Source organism: Hyperoodon ampullatus (assembly GCF_949752795.1).
Source record: "Hyperoodon ampullatus genome assembly, chromosome: 17".
Taxonomy (NCBI): Eukaryota; Metazoa; Chordata; class Mammalia; order Artiodactyla; family Ziphiidae; genus Hyperoodon; species Hyperoodon ampullatus.
Genome location: NC_136930.1, coordinates 43158048 through 43174823, shown reverse-complemented (window position 1 = coordinate 43174823; position 16776 = coordinate 43158048). Strand labels below are relative to the sequence as shown.

At 37.7% G+C, this 16776-nt stretch overlaps 1 protein-coding gene across 1 annotated transcript in view; it reads right to left on the bottom strand.

The window, feature by feature from the left end:
- The window catches only part of SPAG1 (sperm associated antigen 1), a gene marked incomplete at its 5' end in the record, with an annotated part of 89527 nt that overhangs the window by 56066 nt on the left and 16685 nt on the right, over positions 1-16776 (bottom strand). The window contains 4 exons of the mRNA XM_079722233.1: positions 9543-9649; positions 12599-12729; positions 15804-15909; positions 16512-16621. Coding sequence (XP_079578359.1) covers positions 9543-9649; positions 12599-12729; positions 15804-15909; positions 16512-16621 — 454 coding nt within the window. The remainder of the gene's footprint in view (positions 1-9542; positions 9650-12598; positions 12730-15803; positions 15910-16511; positions 16622-16776) is intronic.

The window sequence follows — 16776 nt, the reverse complement described above, 5'->3', positions numbered from 1 at the left end:
GCAACCACTGTTCTTTCTGTTACTATAGATTAGTTTGCATTTTCTAGTTTTTTATGTAAGTAGAATCATAATACACGTACTTTTTGTCTGGCTTCTTTCACTTAGAATAATTATTTTGAAATTTATCCATGTCATCTTAGGAACCTATTAGTTCATTCCCTTTTATTGTTCAGTATTATTCTATTATATGCTTATAAAACGATTTGTTTATCCATTCACCTATTGATGGACATTTTAGGCTGTTATCAGTTTTTGGCAATTACAAATGAAGCCAAAGATTCGTGCTTAAATCTTTGTATGGACATATGCTTGTATTTTTCTTGGTGAATACTCAGAGTGGTATGACTGGGTCATGAAGTAGGCGTATGATTGTTTTGTTTAACTTTTTACCTGTATTCCAAAGCAGTGGGATCATTTTATATTCCCCAAAGTTTCAGTTCTCCCACATGCCCACAACACTTGGTATGGTCAGTCATTTTCATTTTAGCTGTCTAACAGGTTTATAGTGGTATCTCTTGTGGTTTTATGTTTCTCTAGTGACTAATGACATTGAGCATCTCTTCATGTGCTTATTTTCCATTCACATAACTTTTGGTGACGTGTCTGATCAAATACCTTATTTTTCATCAACCTGTGTTTTCTTATTATTGAGTTTTTAGAGTGCTGTATATATTCAGGATCCAAGCCCTTTGTTGGATACATGATTTGCAAATATTTTCCCCCAGTCTATGGCTTGTCTTTTTATTCTTCTGATAGAATAAATAAAAACTTTTTAATTTTGATGAAGCCCAATTATCAACTTTTTATAGATTATGCCTCTGTGTCATACCTAAGAAATATTTGTCTCATCCAAGGTCATAAAGATTTTCTCTTGTTTTCTTCTAGAACTTTCATACTTCAAGTTTTATATTAAGGTATATGATCCACTTTGAGTTAATCTTTACATATGGTTAAGGTAAAAATGCATTTGGTTAAAGCCCAAAGTTAATATGTAAACATGAACTTATGTTGGATAGTAAAATTAAAGGTGGTTTTCCCTGTTTCAATTTTTTTCTTTTAGAATATTAAAATGCTAACTTTTAAAAGAACATACCATTATAAAAAGGAAATACTATGGGGTCAAGATGTGTTCCTAAGCTGCACCCTAAACCTAATCCACTGAAATGCTGACTTGATAAATGCAGCTGATACAGTAGGGACATCAGCTGCCTCTCAGAGAGAGTTAGATAACCTGAAAGGTATGTGGGAACAGTGACAACTTATTGGTGGAAGACAGTTCTCCATGGGTTTCCCATATTTCTGAATATATTGTAAGCAGAGTAACTAAACCACCTTTGTTCTAGACTTTTTTTTTCTTTGATTTATAACAACAGGAATTTATTTCTCAGTTCTGAAGGCTGGGAAGTCCAAGTTTAAGGTGCTAGCAGATTTGGTTTCTGGTGAGGGCCTGCTTTCTGGTTCACAGACAGCTGTCTTCTGCTGTGTCTGCACTTGGTGAAAGGGACTAGATTATCTTTTTAAGGATGTTTGTACTGAGAACAGCCCTGGGAAATAGAGAATGTCCTATCTGGGCATTCTGATGCCCACATGGAACTTGGGGGCCAGGGTAACAGACATGAGCTTCAATCTCATCGGCTTGCCATGCCATGAGTAGCAAAGTCTTTTGTGCCTGACCCAGGAGTCTTGTATATTCTTCTAGGCCACCTTGCTAATTTTCATGTAGGGTAACTCTCAAGCCTTTCACAGCTCTTGACACTTACCTCTACTTTTTAGGCTTGAATACAGATCCCCAAGTGCATACCTGAGTCAGTTTACTGTTAGGGATGCTATGCTTACCATGCAAATTAAGAAGTAAACACTCTTTTATGGCCATCAAGCTTATGCTTAACCCTACCTAGGAAAGTTCTACACCATTTGCATAATAAATTGAACTTGGCTCAAAGAAAAGAATTGCCTACAAAGCTTCAGGAAAGAAAATTATTTGTCCTTCAGGAATAGGTTTATGATTTTGGACAATTTAAGAGCCTGCTTTCTTCCACTTCAAATACATGTTAACATTGGGAATGTCTGAGATGTACATCTTTTTTAAAAAAAATCTTTATTGGAGTATAATTGCTTTACAATGGTGTGTTAGTTGCTGCTTTAAAACAAAGTGAATCAGCTATACATATAAATATATCCACATATCTCTCCCCTCTTGCGAATCCCTCCCACCCTCCCTATCCCACTTCTCTAGGTGGTCACAAAGCACTGAGCTGATCTGCCTGTACTATGCAGCTGCTTCCCACAAGCGGTTTTACATTTGGTAGTGTATATATGTCCATGCCACTCTCTCACTTTGTCCCAGCTTACCCTTCCCGTGTCCTCAAGTCCATTCTCCAGTAGGTCTGGGTCTTTATTCCCATCCTGCCCCTAGGTTCTTCATGACTTTTTTTTTTTTTAGATTCCATATATGTGTTAGCATACGGTATTTGTTTTTCTCTTTCTGATTTACTTCACTCTGTATGACAGACTCAAGGTGCATCCACCTCACTACAAATAACTCAATTTCGTTTCTTTTTATGGCTGGGTAATATTCCATTGTATATATGTGCCACATCTTCTTTATCCATTCATCTGTCAATGGACACTTAGGTTGCTTCCATGTCCTAGCTATTGTAAATAGAGCTGCAATGAACATTGTGGTGCATGACTGTTTTTTGAATTATGGTTTTCTCAGGGTATATGCCCAGTAGTGGGATTGCTGGGTTGTATGGTAGTTCTATTTTTAGTTTTTTAAGGAACCTCCTTACTGTTCTCCATAGTGGCTGTATCAGTTTCCATTCCCACCAACAGTGCAAGAGGGTTCCCTTTTCTCCACAGCCACTCCAGTATTTGTTGTTTGTAGATTTTTTGATGAAGCCCATTCTAACTGGTGTGAGGTGATACCTCACTGTAGTTTTGATTTGCATTTCTCTAATAATTAGTGATGTTGAGCAGCTTCTCATGTGCTTCTTGGCCATCTGTATGTCTTCTTAGGAGAAATGTCTATTTAGGTCTTCTGCCCATTTTTGGATTGGGTTGTACGTTTTTTTGATATTGAGCTGCATGAGCTGCTTGTAAATTTTGGAGATTAATCCTTTGTCAGTTACTTCATTTGCAAATATTTTCTCCCATTCTGAGGGTTCTCTTTTGGTCTTGTTTATGGTTTCCTTTGCTGTGCAAAAGCTTTTAAGTTTCATTAGGTCCCATTTGTTTATTTTTGTTTTTATTTCCATTTCTCTAGGAGGTGGGTCAAAAAGGATCTTGCTGTGATTTATGTCATAGAGTGTTCTGCCTATGTTTTCCTCTAGTTTTATAGTGTCCGGCCTTACATTTAGGTCTTTAATCCATTTTGAGTTTATTTTTGTGGTGTTAGGGAGTGTCCTAATTTCATCCTTTTACATGTAGCTGTCCAGTTTTCCCAGCACCATTTATTGAAGAGGCTGTCTTTTCTCCACTGTATATTCTTGCCTCCTTTATCAAAAATAAGGTGACCATATGTGCTTGGGTTTATCTCTGGGCTTTCTATCCTGTTCCATCGATCTATATTTCTGTTTTTGTGCCAGTACCATACTGTCTTGATTACTGTAGTGTTGTAGTATAGTCTGAAGTCAGGGAGCCTGATTCCTCCAGCTCCATTTTTCTTTCTCAAGATTGCTTTAGCTATACGGGATCTTTTGTGTTTCCATACAAATTGTGCAATTTTTTGTTCCATTTCTGTGAAAAATGCCAGTGGTAGTGTATAGGGATTGCACTGAATCCGTAGATTGCTTTGGGTAGTATAGTCATTTTCACAATGTTGATTCTTCCAATCCAAGAACATGGTATAGCTCTCCACCTATTTGTATCATCTTTAATTTCTTTCATCAGTGTCTTATAGTTTTCTGCATACAGGTCTTTTGTCTTCTTAGGTAGGTTTATTCCTAGGTGTGTTATTCTTTTTGTTGCAATGGTAAGTGGGAGTGTTTCCATAATTTCACTTTCAAATTTTTCATCATTAGTGTAAAGGAATGCAAGAGATTTCTGTGCATTAATTTTATATCCTGCTACTTTACCATATTCATTGATTAGCTCTAGTAGTTTTCTGGTAGCATCTTTAGGATTCTCTATGTATAGTATCATATCATCTGCAAACAGTGACAGCTTTACTTCTTTTCCGACATGGATTCCTTTTATTTCATTTTCTTCTCTGATTGCTGTGCCTAAAACTTCCAAAACTATGTTGAATAATAGTGGTGAGAGTGGGCATCCTTGTCTTGTTCCTGATCTTAGTGGAAATGGTTAGTTTTTCACCATTGAGTACGATGTTGGCTGTGGGTTTGTCATATATGGCCTTTATTATGCTAAGTTCCATCTATGCCTACTTTCTGGAGGGTTTTTATCATAAATTGGTGTTGAATCTTGTTGAAAGCTTTTTCTACATCTATTGAGATGATCATATGGTTTTTATTCTTCAATTTGTTAATATGGTGGATCACATTGATTAATTTGAATATATTGAAGGATCCTTGCATTCCTGAGATAAACCCCACTTGATCATGGTGTATGACACTTTTAATGTGCTGTTGGATTCTGTTTGCTAGTATTTTGTTGATCATTTTTGAATCTATGTTCATCAGTGATATTGGCCTGTAGTTTTCTTTGTGACATCTTTGTCTGGTTTTGGTATCAGGGTGATGGTGGCCTCATAGAATGAGTTTGGGAGTGTTCCTCCCTCTGCTGTATTTTGGAAGAGTTTGAGAAGGATAGGAGTTAGCTCTTCTATAAATATTTGATAGAATTTTCTTGTGAAGCCATGTGGTCCTGGGCTTTTGTTTGTTGGAAGATTTTTAATCACAGTTTCAACTTCAGTGCTTGTGATTGGTCTGTTTATATTTTCTATTTCTTCCTGTTTCAGTCTCAGAAGGTTGTGCTTTTCTAAGAATTTGTCCAGTTCTTCCAGGTTGTCCATTTTATTGGCATACAGTTTCTTGCAGTAATCTCCCATGATCCTTTGTATTTCTGCAGCATCAGTTGTTACTTCTCCTTTTTCATTTCTAATTCTATTGATTTGAGTCTTCTGCCTTTTTTTCTTGATGAGTCTGCCTAATGGTTTATCAATTTTGTTTATCTTCTCAAAGAACCAGCTTTTAGTTTTATTGATCTTTGCTATTTTTTCCTTCATTTATTTCTGATTTATTTCTGATATGATCTTTATGATTTCTTTCCTTCTGCTATCTTTGAGGGTTTTTGGTTTTTCTTTCTCTAATTGCTTTAGGTGTAAAGTTAGGTTGTTCCTTTGAGATGTTTCTTGTTTCTTACGGTAGTACTGTATTGTTATAAACTTCCCTCTTAGTACTGATTTTGCTGCATCCCATTGGTTTAGTGTCGTTGTGTTTTCATTGTCATTTGTTTCTAGGTATTTTTTGCTTTCCACTTTGATTTCTTCAGTGATCTCTTGGTTAAGAAGTGTATTGTTTAGCCTCTATGTGTTTGTATTTTTTACAGATTTTTTCCTGTAATTGATATCTAGTCTCATAGCGTTGTGGTCAGAAAAGTTACTTGATATGATTTCAATTTTCTTAAATTTACCAAGACTTGATTTGTGACCCAAGATATGATCTATCCTGGAGAATCTTACATGAGCACTTGACAAGAAAGTGTAATCTGTTGTTTTTGAATAGAATGTACTATAAATATCAATTAAGTCCATCTTGTTTAATGTATCATTTAAATAGTTTATTTTCATTTTGGATGATCTGTCCATTGGTGAAAGTGGGGTGTCAAAGTCCCCTACTATGATTTGTTACTGTCAATTTCCCCTTTTATGGCTGTTAGCATTTGCCTTATGTATTGAGGTGCTCCTATGTTGGGTGCATAAATATTTACAATTGTTATATCTTCTTGGATTGAGCACTTGATCATTATGTAGTGTCCTTCTTTGTCTCTGGTAATAGTCTTTATTTTAAATTCTATTTTGTCTGATACGAGAATTGCTACTCCAGCTTTCTTTTGATTTCCATTTTCATGGAAGATATTTTTCCATCTCCTTTCAGTCTGTATGCGTCCCTAGGTCTGATATGCATCTCCTGTAGACAGCATATGTACAGGTCTTGTTTTTGTATGCATTCAGCCTATGTCTTTTGGTGGGAGTTTTTAATCCATTTACATTTAAGGTAATTATTGATATGTACATTCCTATTACCATTTTCTAAGTTTTTGTTGTTTGTTATTGTAGGTCTTTTCCTTCTCCTGTGTTTCCTGCCTAGAGAAGTTCCTTGAGCATTTGTAGTAAAGCTGGTTTGGTGGTGCTGTATTCTCTTAGGTCCTGCTTGTCTGTAAAGGTTTTAATTTCTCCGTCGAATCTGAATGAGATCCTTGCTGGGTAATCTTGGGTGTAGGTTTTTCCCTTTCATCACTTTAAATATGTCCTGCCACTCCCTTCTGGCTTGCAGTTTCTGCTGAAAGATCAGCTGTTAACCTTATGGGGAGTCCCTTGTATGTTATTTGTTGTTTTTCCTTTGATGCCTTTAATATTTTTTCTCTGTATTTAATTTTTGATAGTTTGATTAATATGTGTCTTGGCATGTTTCTCCTTGGATTTATCCTGTATGGGACTCTCTGCACTTCCTGGAGTTGATTGACTATTTCCTTTCCCATTTTAGGGAAGTTTTCAACTATAATCTCTTCAAATATTTTCTCAGACCCTTTCTTTTTCTCTTCCTCTTCAGAGACCCGTATAATTCGAATGTTGGTGCATTTAGTGTTGTCCCAGAGGTCTCTGAGACTATCCTCAATTCTTTCCATTCTTTTTTCTTTATTCTGCTCTGCAGTAGTTATTTCCATTATTTTATTTTCCAGGTCACTTCTCTGTTCTTTTTCCTCCGTTATTCTGCTATTGATTCCTTGTAGAGAATTTTAATTTCATTGTGTTGTTCATCGTTTGCTCTTTAGTTCTTCTAGGTCCTTGTTAAACGTTTGTTGTATTTTCTCCATTCTATTTCCAAGATTTTGGATCACGTTTACTGTCATCATTCTGAATTCTTTTTCAGGTAGACTGCCTATTTCCTTTTCATTTGTTTGGTCTGGTGGGTTTTTACCTTGCTCCTTCATCTGCTGTGTTTCTCTGCCTTCTTTTGCTTAACTTACTGTGTTTGGGGTCTCCAATTCGCAGGCTGCAGGTTCATAGTTTCCATTGTTTTTGGTTTCTACCCTCACTGGCTATGTTTGGCTCAGTGGGTTGTGTAGGCTTCCTGGTGGAGGGGACTGGTTCCTGTGTTTTGGTGGATGAGGCTGGATCTTGTCTTTCTGGTGGGCAGGTCTGCATCTGGTGATGTGTTTTGGAGTGTCTGTGATCCGATTATGATTTTAGGCAGCCGTTCTGCTAATGGGTGGGGTTGTGTTCCTGCCTTGCTAGTTGTTTGGCATAGGGTATACTGCACTGTTGCTTGCTGGTCGTTGAGTGGAGCTGGGTCTTGGCGTTGAGATGGAGATCTCTGGGAGATTTTCGCTGTTTGTTATTACATGGAGCTGGGAGGTCTGTGGTGGACCAATGTCCTGAATTCAGCTCTCCCACCTCAGAGGCACAGGACTGACTCCCGGCCAGATCACCAAGACCCTGTCATCCACAAGGCTCAGAATAAAAAGGGAGTAAAAAAGAAAGAAGGGAAGAAAAAAATAAATAAAATAAAATAAAGTTATTAAAATAAAGATTTTTTTTTTTTTTTTTTTTTTGCTGTACGCGGGCCTCTGCACTGTTGTGGCCTCTCCCGTTGTGGAGCACAGGCTCCAGACGCGCAGGCTCAGCGGCCATGGCTCACGGGCCTAGCCGCTCCGTGGCATGTGGGATCTTCCCAGACCAGGGCATGAACCCGTGTCCCGTGCACCGGCAGGTGGACTCTCAACCACTGCGCCACCAGGGAAGCCCAATAAAGAATAATTTTTAAAAAGAAAAACAAAATTTAAAAAGTAATAATAAAAAGAAATAAAGAAGAGAGCAATCAAACCAAAAAAACAATTCAACCAATCATAACAGGTGCTAAAAACTATGCTTAAAAAAAAAAAAAAAAAAAAACGGACAGACATAACACTAGGACAAATGGTAAAAGCAAAGCTATACAGACAAAATCACAGAAGCATACACATACACACTCACAAAAAGAGAAAAAGGAAAAAATATATATATACATATATATCATTGCTTCCAAAGTCCACCCCCTCAATTTGGGATGATTCGTTGTCTATTCAGGTATTCCAGAGATGCAAGGTACATCAAATTGATTGTGGAGATTTAATCCACTGCTCCTGAGGCTGCTGGGTGAGATTTTCTTTTCTCTTCTTTTTTCGTACAGCTCCTGGGGTTCAGCTTCGGATTTGGCCCTGCCTGTGTATGTCGCCTGAGGGCATCTGTTCCTGCTCAGACAGGATGGGGTTAAAGGAGCATCTGATTGGGGGGCTCTGGCTCACTAAGGCCGGGGGTGGGCCAGGTACAGAATGTGGGGCGAGCCTGCAGTGGCAGAGGCCGGCATGATGTTGCAACAGTCTGAGGCATGGTGTGTGTTCTCCCAGGGAAGTTGTCCCTGGATCACGGGACCCTGGCAGTGGCGGGCTGCACAGGCTCCTGGGAGGGGAGGTGTGGATAGTCACCTGTGCTTGCACACAGGCTTCTTGGTGGCTGCAGTGGCAGCCTTAGCGTCTCATGCCCGTCTCTGCAGTCCGCGCTGATAGCCGCGGCTCATGCCTATCTCTGGAGCTTGTTTCGGTGGTGCTCTGAATCCCCTCTCCTTGCGCACCACAGAACAATGAGGCAAGAAAAAGTCTCTTGCCTCTTCGGCAGTTCCAGACATTTCCCCCCGGACTCCCTCCCAGCCTGCTCTGGTGCACTAGCCCCCTTCAGGCTGTGTTCACACAGCCAACCCCAGTCCTCTCCCTGGGATCTGACCTCCGAAGCCAGAGCCTCAGTTCCCAGCCCCCTCCTGCCCCAGCAGGTGAGCAGACAAGCCTCTCAGGCTGGTGAATGCTGGTCAGCACCGATCCTGTGTGGGAATCTCTCTGCTTTGCCCTCTGCACCCCTGTTGCTGTGCTCTCCTCCATGGCCCCGAAGCTTCCCCCCTCCGCCACTTGCAGTCTCCGCCCATGAAGGGGCTTCCTAGTGTGTGGAAACCTTTCCTACTTCACAGCTCCCTCCTACTGGTGCAGGTCCCTTCCCTATTCTTTTGTCTCTGCTTTTTTTTTTCTCTTTTGCCCTACCCAGGTTATGTGGGGAGTTTCTTGCCTTTTGGGAGGTCTGGGTTCTTCTGCCAGCATTCAGTAGGTGTTCTGTAGGAGTTGTGCCACACGTAGATGTATTTCTGATGTATTTGTGGGAAGGAAGGTGATCTCCGCGTCTTACTCTTCCGCCATCTTGAAGCTCCTCATACCTACCTCTTAAAGCTGTGTTCTAATCCTCAACATCATTTTTCCAGCAAGACTGTTATGATTTTAACATAAATACAGAAATAGCAAACTATAGAATTAGGTGAGGTATCACTTTCTATACTTACTTTGGCCAACTCATTATCAGGTTCAACAGCCAGTACTTTATTCAAATCTTTTATAGCTTCCTGGAGCTTGTTTTGATGTTTATACGTAGTGGCACGGCGCAGAAGAGCTGAAAATTTACCAAAATAAAAGACATACTTTAACATATGGCATTATTGTTATAACACACTTTTCAAGTGTAAGAATATATGTAGCACAGAACAGTTTAGAATGCAATTGTGCAAACTACACCAACTTCCAACGACCTGGCCCTCTGGGCGCTCCAGTCCCTACCAGCTCCTCCAAGGGCTGAGAGACTCGGTACCTCACCCCTCAGAGGCATGATATGCTGTGCTACAATACTGGGAAGGTCTTCACTAAACAGTAACATGCTCCTCCTTATAATCATCACTAGTATTATTTCCACTTTATGAAAATTTAGAAAACCCTTCCTTTAAATTTAGTACATTACTGACCAGCACCTGACTGAGAATCTGGGTTGTTAGTGAAATCTCTATAGCACAGGGAACTGAAGGAATCCTGGTGATTAAGTCAACTAGGTTCAGAAATTGAATACTTTAGCAATTTGTATCAGGGTTTCTTTTTTTTTGGTAGGTTACAATATCCAATTTGATCATTTTTTAATACTGAAATGAATGCCTTCCTAGTCCGATTGTTATTAATTATATAATGAGAGAATTTTGTGTAGTTAGACATGACTTTGAAAAGAATCAGTCTTGGTAATTCTGAAAAGTGAGATATTTATATCTGATTTAATCCACTATTTTATTTGTTTTAGATTTTTTTTTTGATGTGGACCATTTTTAAAGTCTTTATTGAATTTGTTACAGTATTACTTCTGTTTTATGTTTTGGTTTTTTGGCCACAGGCATGTAGGATCTTACCTTCCCAACCAGGCATTGAACCCACACCCCCTGCATTGGAAGGTGAAGTCTTAACCACTGGACTGCCAGGGAAGTCCCAATATGCTATTTTAAAACATAAATTTCACTAGTTTGATTTTAGTCCTAGAATGAGCCATGAAAATCTAGAGGATAAATCATTTTATCATAAGTGTAATCAAAATTGTAGCATAAGTACAAGTTTAGCTTTTACTATTACTACTCAGATTTCAGAAGGGACTGTCCATAAAGAAATATTCATGATATAACAATTACCATTTTTAAAGACTTTTTACTTTGGAAAATACTTTAGATTTACAGAAAGTTGCAAAGCTAATACAGATAGTTCTCATATACCTTCACCCAGCTTTCACTAATGCTAACATCTTATAGAACTATGGTATTTTTGCCAAAACTAAGAAAATAACATTGGTACAATACTGTTAACTAAACTACAGGCCCTCTTTGGATTTTACCAATTTCTCCACTAATGTCCCTTTTCTGTTCCAGGATGTAATCAAATACCACATTGCATTCAGAGCAATTATTTTTTGAGTAAAAAATAAAGTTTTGAACAGGAAGATATTTACCCACTTAAGAAAACCTAAGACTTTTCAATGCTTTATGGACATAGTGATGGCCATAGTGGCTCTGTCAAATTTTTTTTTAAATAGTGAAGATTCTGGTGCTTAAGGAATTATTCAATCAAGGAAGAATGAAAACAGAAGGCCATTCTACTGGCAGAAGAGTAGCACAGTGGTTGAATGTGGGATCCTGATGTCTCATCCAGTGTTGAGTCCTGGCTCTGTCACTTACTAGCAGTGTGATCTTAGGTGAGTTGTTCAATCTCTCTATGCCTCAGTGTCCTTTTGTAAAATGAGTGTGCTAATAATAGTACCTGCACATTTACTGAGCTGTTGTGAAAATTAATGGAGTTAATACATGTAATACATGGCACAGGGCCTGGCACAGTGAAGGTGTGGGCCCATCAGGAGATCGTAAAACCTTTACCAGGCACCTGCCTAAAGCTGGGAGCCCACTGGTACTCTGTGATAGAGACAACATACAGGCACGGGAGAACTCTACTGGGGAAAGGAGAGCAATCCATTATGATGACAGTCAGTCTGATGCACCGGGATCCACCCTCAGCACAACCATGGTTTCTGCCCACCCATGTTTGTAGGCATGTGAAGAAAAATTAAGTGGTTATATTTATCTGAATCCGTAAGTGTTTAAAGAAATAGAATGAGTCTGTTATAATTTATGCCACTTCCTTTTGGAATGACTCCCTGATAACAGAAAAGGAGAGTGGAGTCTGACTTGCATACTTCAGGCTTGGACCACAGCAAGGTGGTGCAGTCACTGAGACAGGAAATCAGAACAGAGGACAGGTGTTGGTGGAAAGATGTAGTCAGTTTTAGACACATTTAATTTAAAATGTCTATGGACATCTAGGTGGAAAAGCCCACAAAGCAGCTGGTAGAAAGTTCTAGAGCTCTGGTGTGGACTTATTGTATTATATTAATAAATATTTTTAGATCTATATTCAATTATAGTTAAATTTATTTTTGAATAAAAGGATACAATTCAATAAGCCAGTCACAAAAAGATAAATACTGTATGATTTCATTCATACGATGTACCTAAAATAATAAAATCATAGAGACAGAAAGTAGACTGGTGGTTGCCAGAGGCTGGGGTGGGTGGAGAGAATAGAGAGTTGCTGTTTAATGGGTGCACTTTCATATTTAAAAAGTTCTGGAGATGGATGGTAGTGATGACTGCACAACAATATGAATGTATTTAATACCACCGAACTATTCACTTAAAAATGATTAAGGTGGTAAATTTTATGTTATGGCAATTTTATCACAATAAAAAAAATTGAAAGAAAAAAACAGAAACCACAATTCAAATGCAAGCGTGAGATATTTCTTTTAAAACACATGTACACTTTATTCAATCAATCATCTGGGATTATTAGCTACTTCAATGCAAATAATTAGGAACTTATATTCTGAGTTAAACTTGAAATTAAAAGTAACTTGAGGAAGGTAATGATTCACATATAGAAATTTGAGTTTATTTGAAATATTTTTAGTGTAAATATAAGTGTCTACAAATGGACTTTAACAGATCCTGTTGAAAATTTGAAGGTACTCTATGAACACTTTTACCCTTTAAGTTCCCAGGTTCTAACTCCAAGACCTTTTCACAATCCTGAAAAGCACTGTTCCAGTTCTGTAATTTGAGTTCCGCTTGAGCGCGATTGTTATAGGCTGCTACCGTGGGAAGCACTGATATGCTCCTGTAAAAGAGACACTTAATGGCAACAAGCAGATGACAGGAAAACATAAGATAGAGAAACTCATCTAAAGTTGTAAGTAAAACAATCACAGCTCGTGTTATGGGTGCAATTATGTCCCCGCAAATGCATATGTTGAAGTCCTAACCCCCAGCACCTCAGAATGTAACTATACTTGGAGATAGTCCTTAAAGAGATAAGTAAGTTAAAGTGAGGTCATGAGGGTGTTCCCTAATCCAATACGACTGGTGTCATTATAAGAAGACGAGATTAGGACACAGACATGCACAGAGGAAAGCTCACTTGAAGACACAGAGAGAAGATGACCATCTACAAGCCAAGGAGAGAGGCATCAGAAGAAACCAACCCTACAGACACCTTGATCTCAGACTTCTAACCTCCAGAGCTGTGAGAAAATACATTTCTGTTGTTTAAGCCACTCAGTCTGTGACAGTTTGTATGGCAGCTCTAGCAAATGAATATGGCTTGCATCATCAAAAATAATAACATATAATTCTATAAACATATTAAATCAATGTTTGGACAGATGCTTAAATATCCAGTTAAGAGATTTAAAGTTGACTCTGGCTTTAGAAGTGACATGATCACTTAAATACCCACAGGTCTCTTAAAAACCCAGTTTAGTTAACATCAAATATCAAATACATTTTTTTTTTTACTCTTTAGGGACAAGTTTCTAGCACAAAATAAAAGGAGCAATCAACTACAACTAATATCCTTTATCAAGCTGTTATTGTGTTAACAGATACAAATTAGTCTGTAATCTAAAAGTAAATTTAAATCTAAGGAAATGATCATAATTTTATCACAGGAATATAATTGAAGGAAACAAGAGAGTAGTAGTAATTGAGGAATACAGACCTTAAGAGAGTAAATTTTGCTACATTAAGGGTATGAATGCAAAATAATTAATGAAAAGAAGAATTTAAAACCTACCTGGCTGTTGCTTAAAAAACTGATTTGGAATGCTGTAAAATAATGTATTCCTAGATATAGGAAACATAAGGGTATCGGTGCACTAAATTTTCTAAATCCAGAAAAACAAAATGGGAAAGTCACAAAAAGTGTCAATTTAGTAAGACCATTAAAGATGAATATAAAGAAATTACACAGTTGGGTAGCGACCAAACATGGAAAATATATGTAAGAATAAATAACACGAGTACCTGACACTGAGTACTTCCCACATGCCAGGCACTAAAGAGTCAACTCATTTAATCCTCATTATAATCCACAGAGGAGGCATTACTGCTCTTACGATTTTACAGATGAGAAAATAGATGTAATGGAAAGGTTAAGTAACATGCCCAAGGCCACAAGCTTGGAAATGGTAGAGTCAGGATTTAAATCCCAACTGTCTACTCCAGCACCTGTTCTCTTTACCATCATGTAACCCTGCTTTTCAGCATGTTGTTTTATTTAATCCTCACAGCTGCTCTGAGGTAGGCACTGTTATAGTCTCATCGCAGTGAGAAGACTGAGGTAAGAGAGGTGAAGAATCTACCCAAGGCCAGAAAAGTGGTTATTTGAGTTCCCTTAACCATTGCAATATGCTGCTTTAATTCTGCACCTCTATGATTTCTTCAAAGAGGAAGAGAAGAAAAAGTTTGTTCCCTGTAATAGGCAAGAGATTCTCCACTGGTGGAAATCTACAAAAAGACAAATAACAATACCAGAGCTGACATCCACCTGCCTGAACAGGGGAGGCTGTACTGAATGAACGATACCTCAATATCCTCTTTACTTTGTATGTTCACTTAAAAACAGTTGAGCAAACTTCTTTATAGACACCAACAACATGAAAAAAAATTTTTCTTTCCAAAGGTGGAAGCAAGATTGTACAGAGTTTAGCTCTAAGATAGCATTAGTGGTTGTATAAGCACAGTTTGTCTCTAACAATATTTTAGGAAATTAGTTTACTTTTCACAGACTGTAAGAGCTTCATAAGTTCATGCAAGCATACAATGAACATCTACTATGAACCAGGTACTCTGCTGGGTATTAGGGATACAATGATATTAAAAAAATGACAAGTGAGCTTTGCTCTTATAGAGCTTACAGTCCAGTTAGTGCCAAATCACACACACTTGAATTGTACCTCCAACAAAGTAGAGTTAAGATTACTATATGGGTATGTAAATTGGGGGAGGTGGTTAAACTGAGTAGGGTGGAGGTTTAACCTAGTCTGAAAAGTAAAGGCAGACTTCCCCAAAGAAGTGAGACATGGGCTGAGATCTGAAGAATAGGTCAGAATTAACTAAATCATGAGAAGAGGGGAGAGTATTCTAGATGGAGGACCCATCATATGCAAAGGCCCTGTGGTGGAAAGTAGCACCATAAGTACTAGGATCCAGGCAGTCTGACTATAGAACCTGAGTTCTTAACCTCTATGCTATATGAACTTTCTGTCGAGTTCCATTCAGACAGCTTCTATTTTCTCTGTAAAACAGTAAAGTTAGAACCTCTGTCAAAAGTGGGGATGAAGTGGGAGCTTGGAGGTTTAAGGAAATTATTGAAAAAACAAGGCAAACGCAAGTGAATTTATGATAAATCACAAGTACAATATCTTAAGTGGTTCTGACACTGATTATTTAGCTTATTTACATCATTTCAACAATTAAATTTAAACATTATCATTTTTTTAAATGGCAAGTTTTGGGCTTTCCTGATGGCGCAGTGGTTAAGACTCCGCCTGCCAATGCAGGGGACATGGGTTTGAGCCCTGGTCCGGGAAGATCCCACATGCCGCGGAGCAACTAAACCTGTGCGCCACAACTACTGAGCCTGCTCTCAAGAGCCTGCAAGCCACAACTACTGAGCCCATGTGCCACAACTACTGAAGCCCGTGTGCCTAGAACCCGTACTCCACAACAAGAGAAGCCACTGCAATGAGAAGCCCGTGCACCGCAACGAAGAGTAGGCCCCACTTGCCACAACTAGAGAAAGCCCACGCACAGCAATTAAGACCCAACACAGCCAAAAAAATAAAATAAATAAATTAAAACATAAATAAATAAATAAACGGCAAGTTTAAACCACAACGAAAATCTGCTCACCGAGTATAATACATCACAGCCTCTTCATAATCTCCTGCGTTAAAAGCTTCATTACCTTTCTCCTTTTCACGAGTAGCAAGAAAATCCTTTTCCTTCTCAGTTAGACCTAGAAATAAATGTTATCTGCTATAAGTAAAAATATAACTTAGTATAACTTTAACAAATTTAAATCCAAGAATGCTTATTTTAAAAGAAGCAGAAAATTATAAAATAAATAAAAGATAAAAGTTTCCTAAGTTTAGAGATATTTCTTTTCTTTTTTTTAATTTATCAGAATTTTTGAAGGTTTAGATTTTTTGAATAATTGTTTTGTTTTACTTTAATGGTACTATACGCCTGTGGACTTCAAGTGAAAACAACCTGCTCCACCTTTTTGTTTTGAGGCAAAAAGAAAAAAATTTGAGGGATTTGGAGGAAAAAGAAGATTTGAAAAAGGGAATGAAAAATGAATTACAGTAAAAAAAAAAAATAGGTTTATATATATATTTTTAAGTCTTACTAAATTTAAATATTGTAACTCTTACTCATAAAATTAAGAAGTTAAAGGATAGAATGGAATTTGTTAGAGGTGGTAAGCTCTAGGAGAAAATCCATAAACTTTTCATGGAAATCTGCAGCACTTAAAGAGAATGTCTTTGGGTCAACAGCTTTTATTATATTTCAAAAAATTTAGAGACTACTAAATTATTCTTATTTTCCCCCAATTACCTGCTGTATCTAGTCTTGTCTCAATTTTAGACAAATGCAACTTGTTGTTTACTACAGTTTTTTCTTTGTAATCTTCATCAATTTTCGCACATTCCTTTTCCACGTCAAATCTTAAATGAAAGAATAATAAAACTAGAAAAAAAAAGCTCAATACAAACAAGAGAGTAAAATTTATTATTGATATTCTTTTACTTGTATCACTGTGCCTTTAGAAATAATATTCCAAAAATATATGATAGGTTTGTATTAGAAGTCATCTCTATTC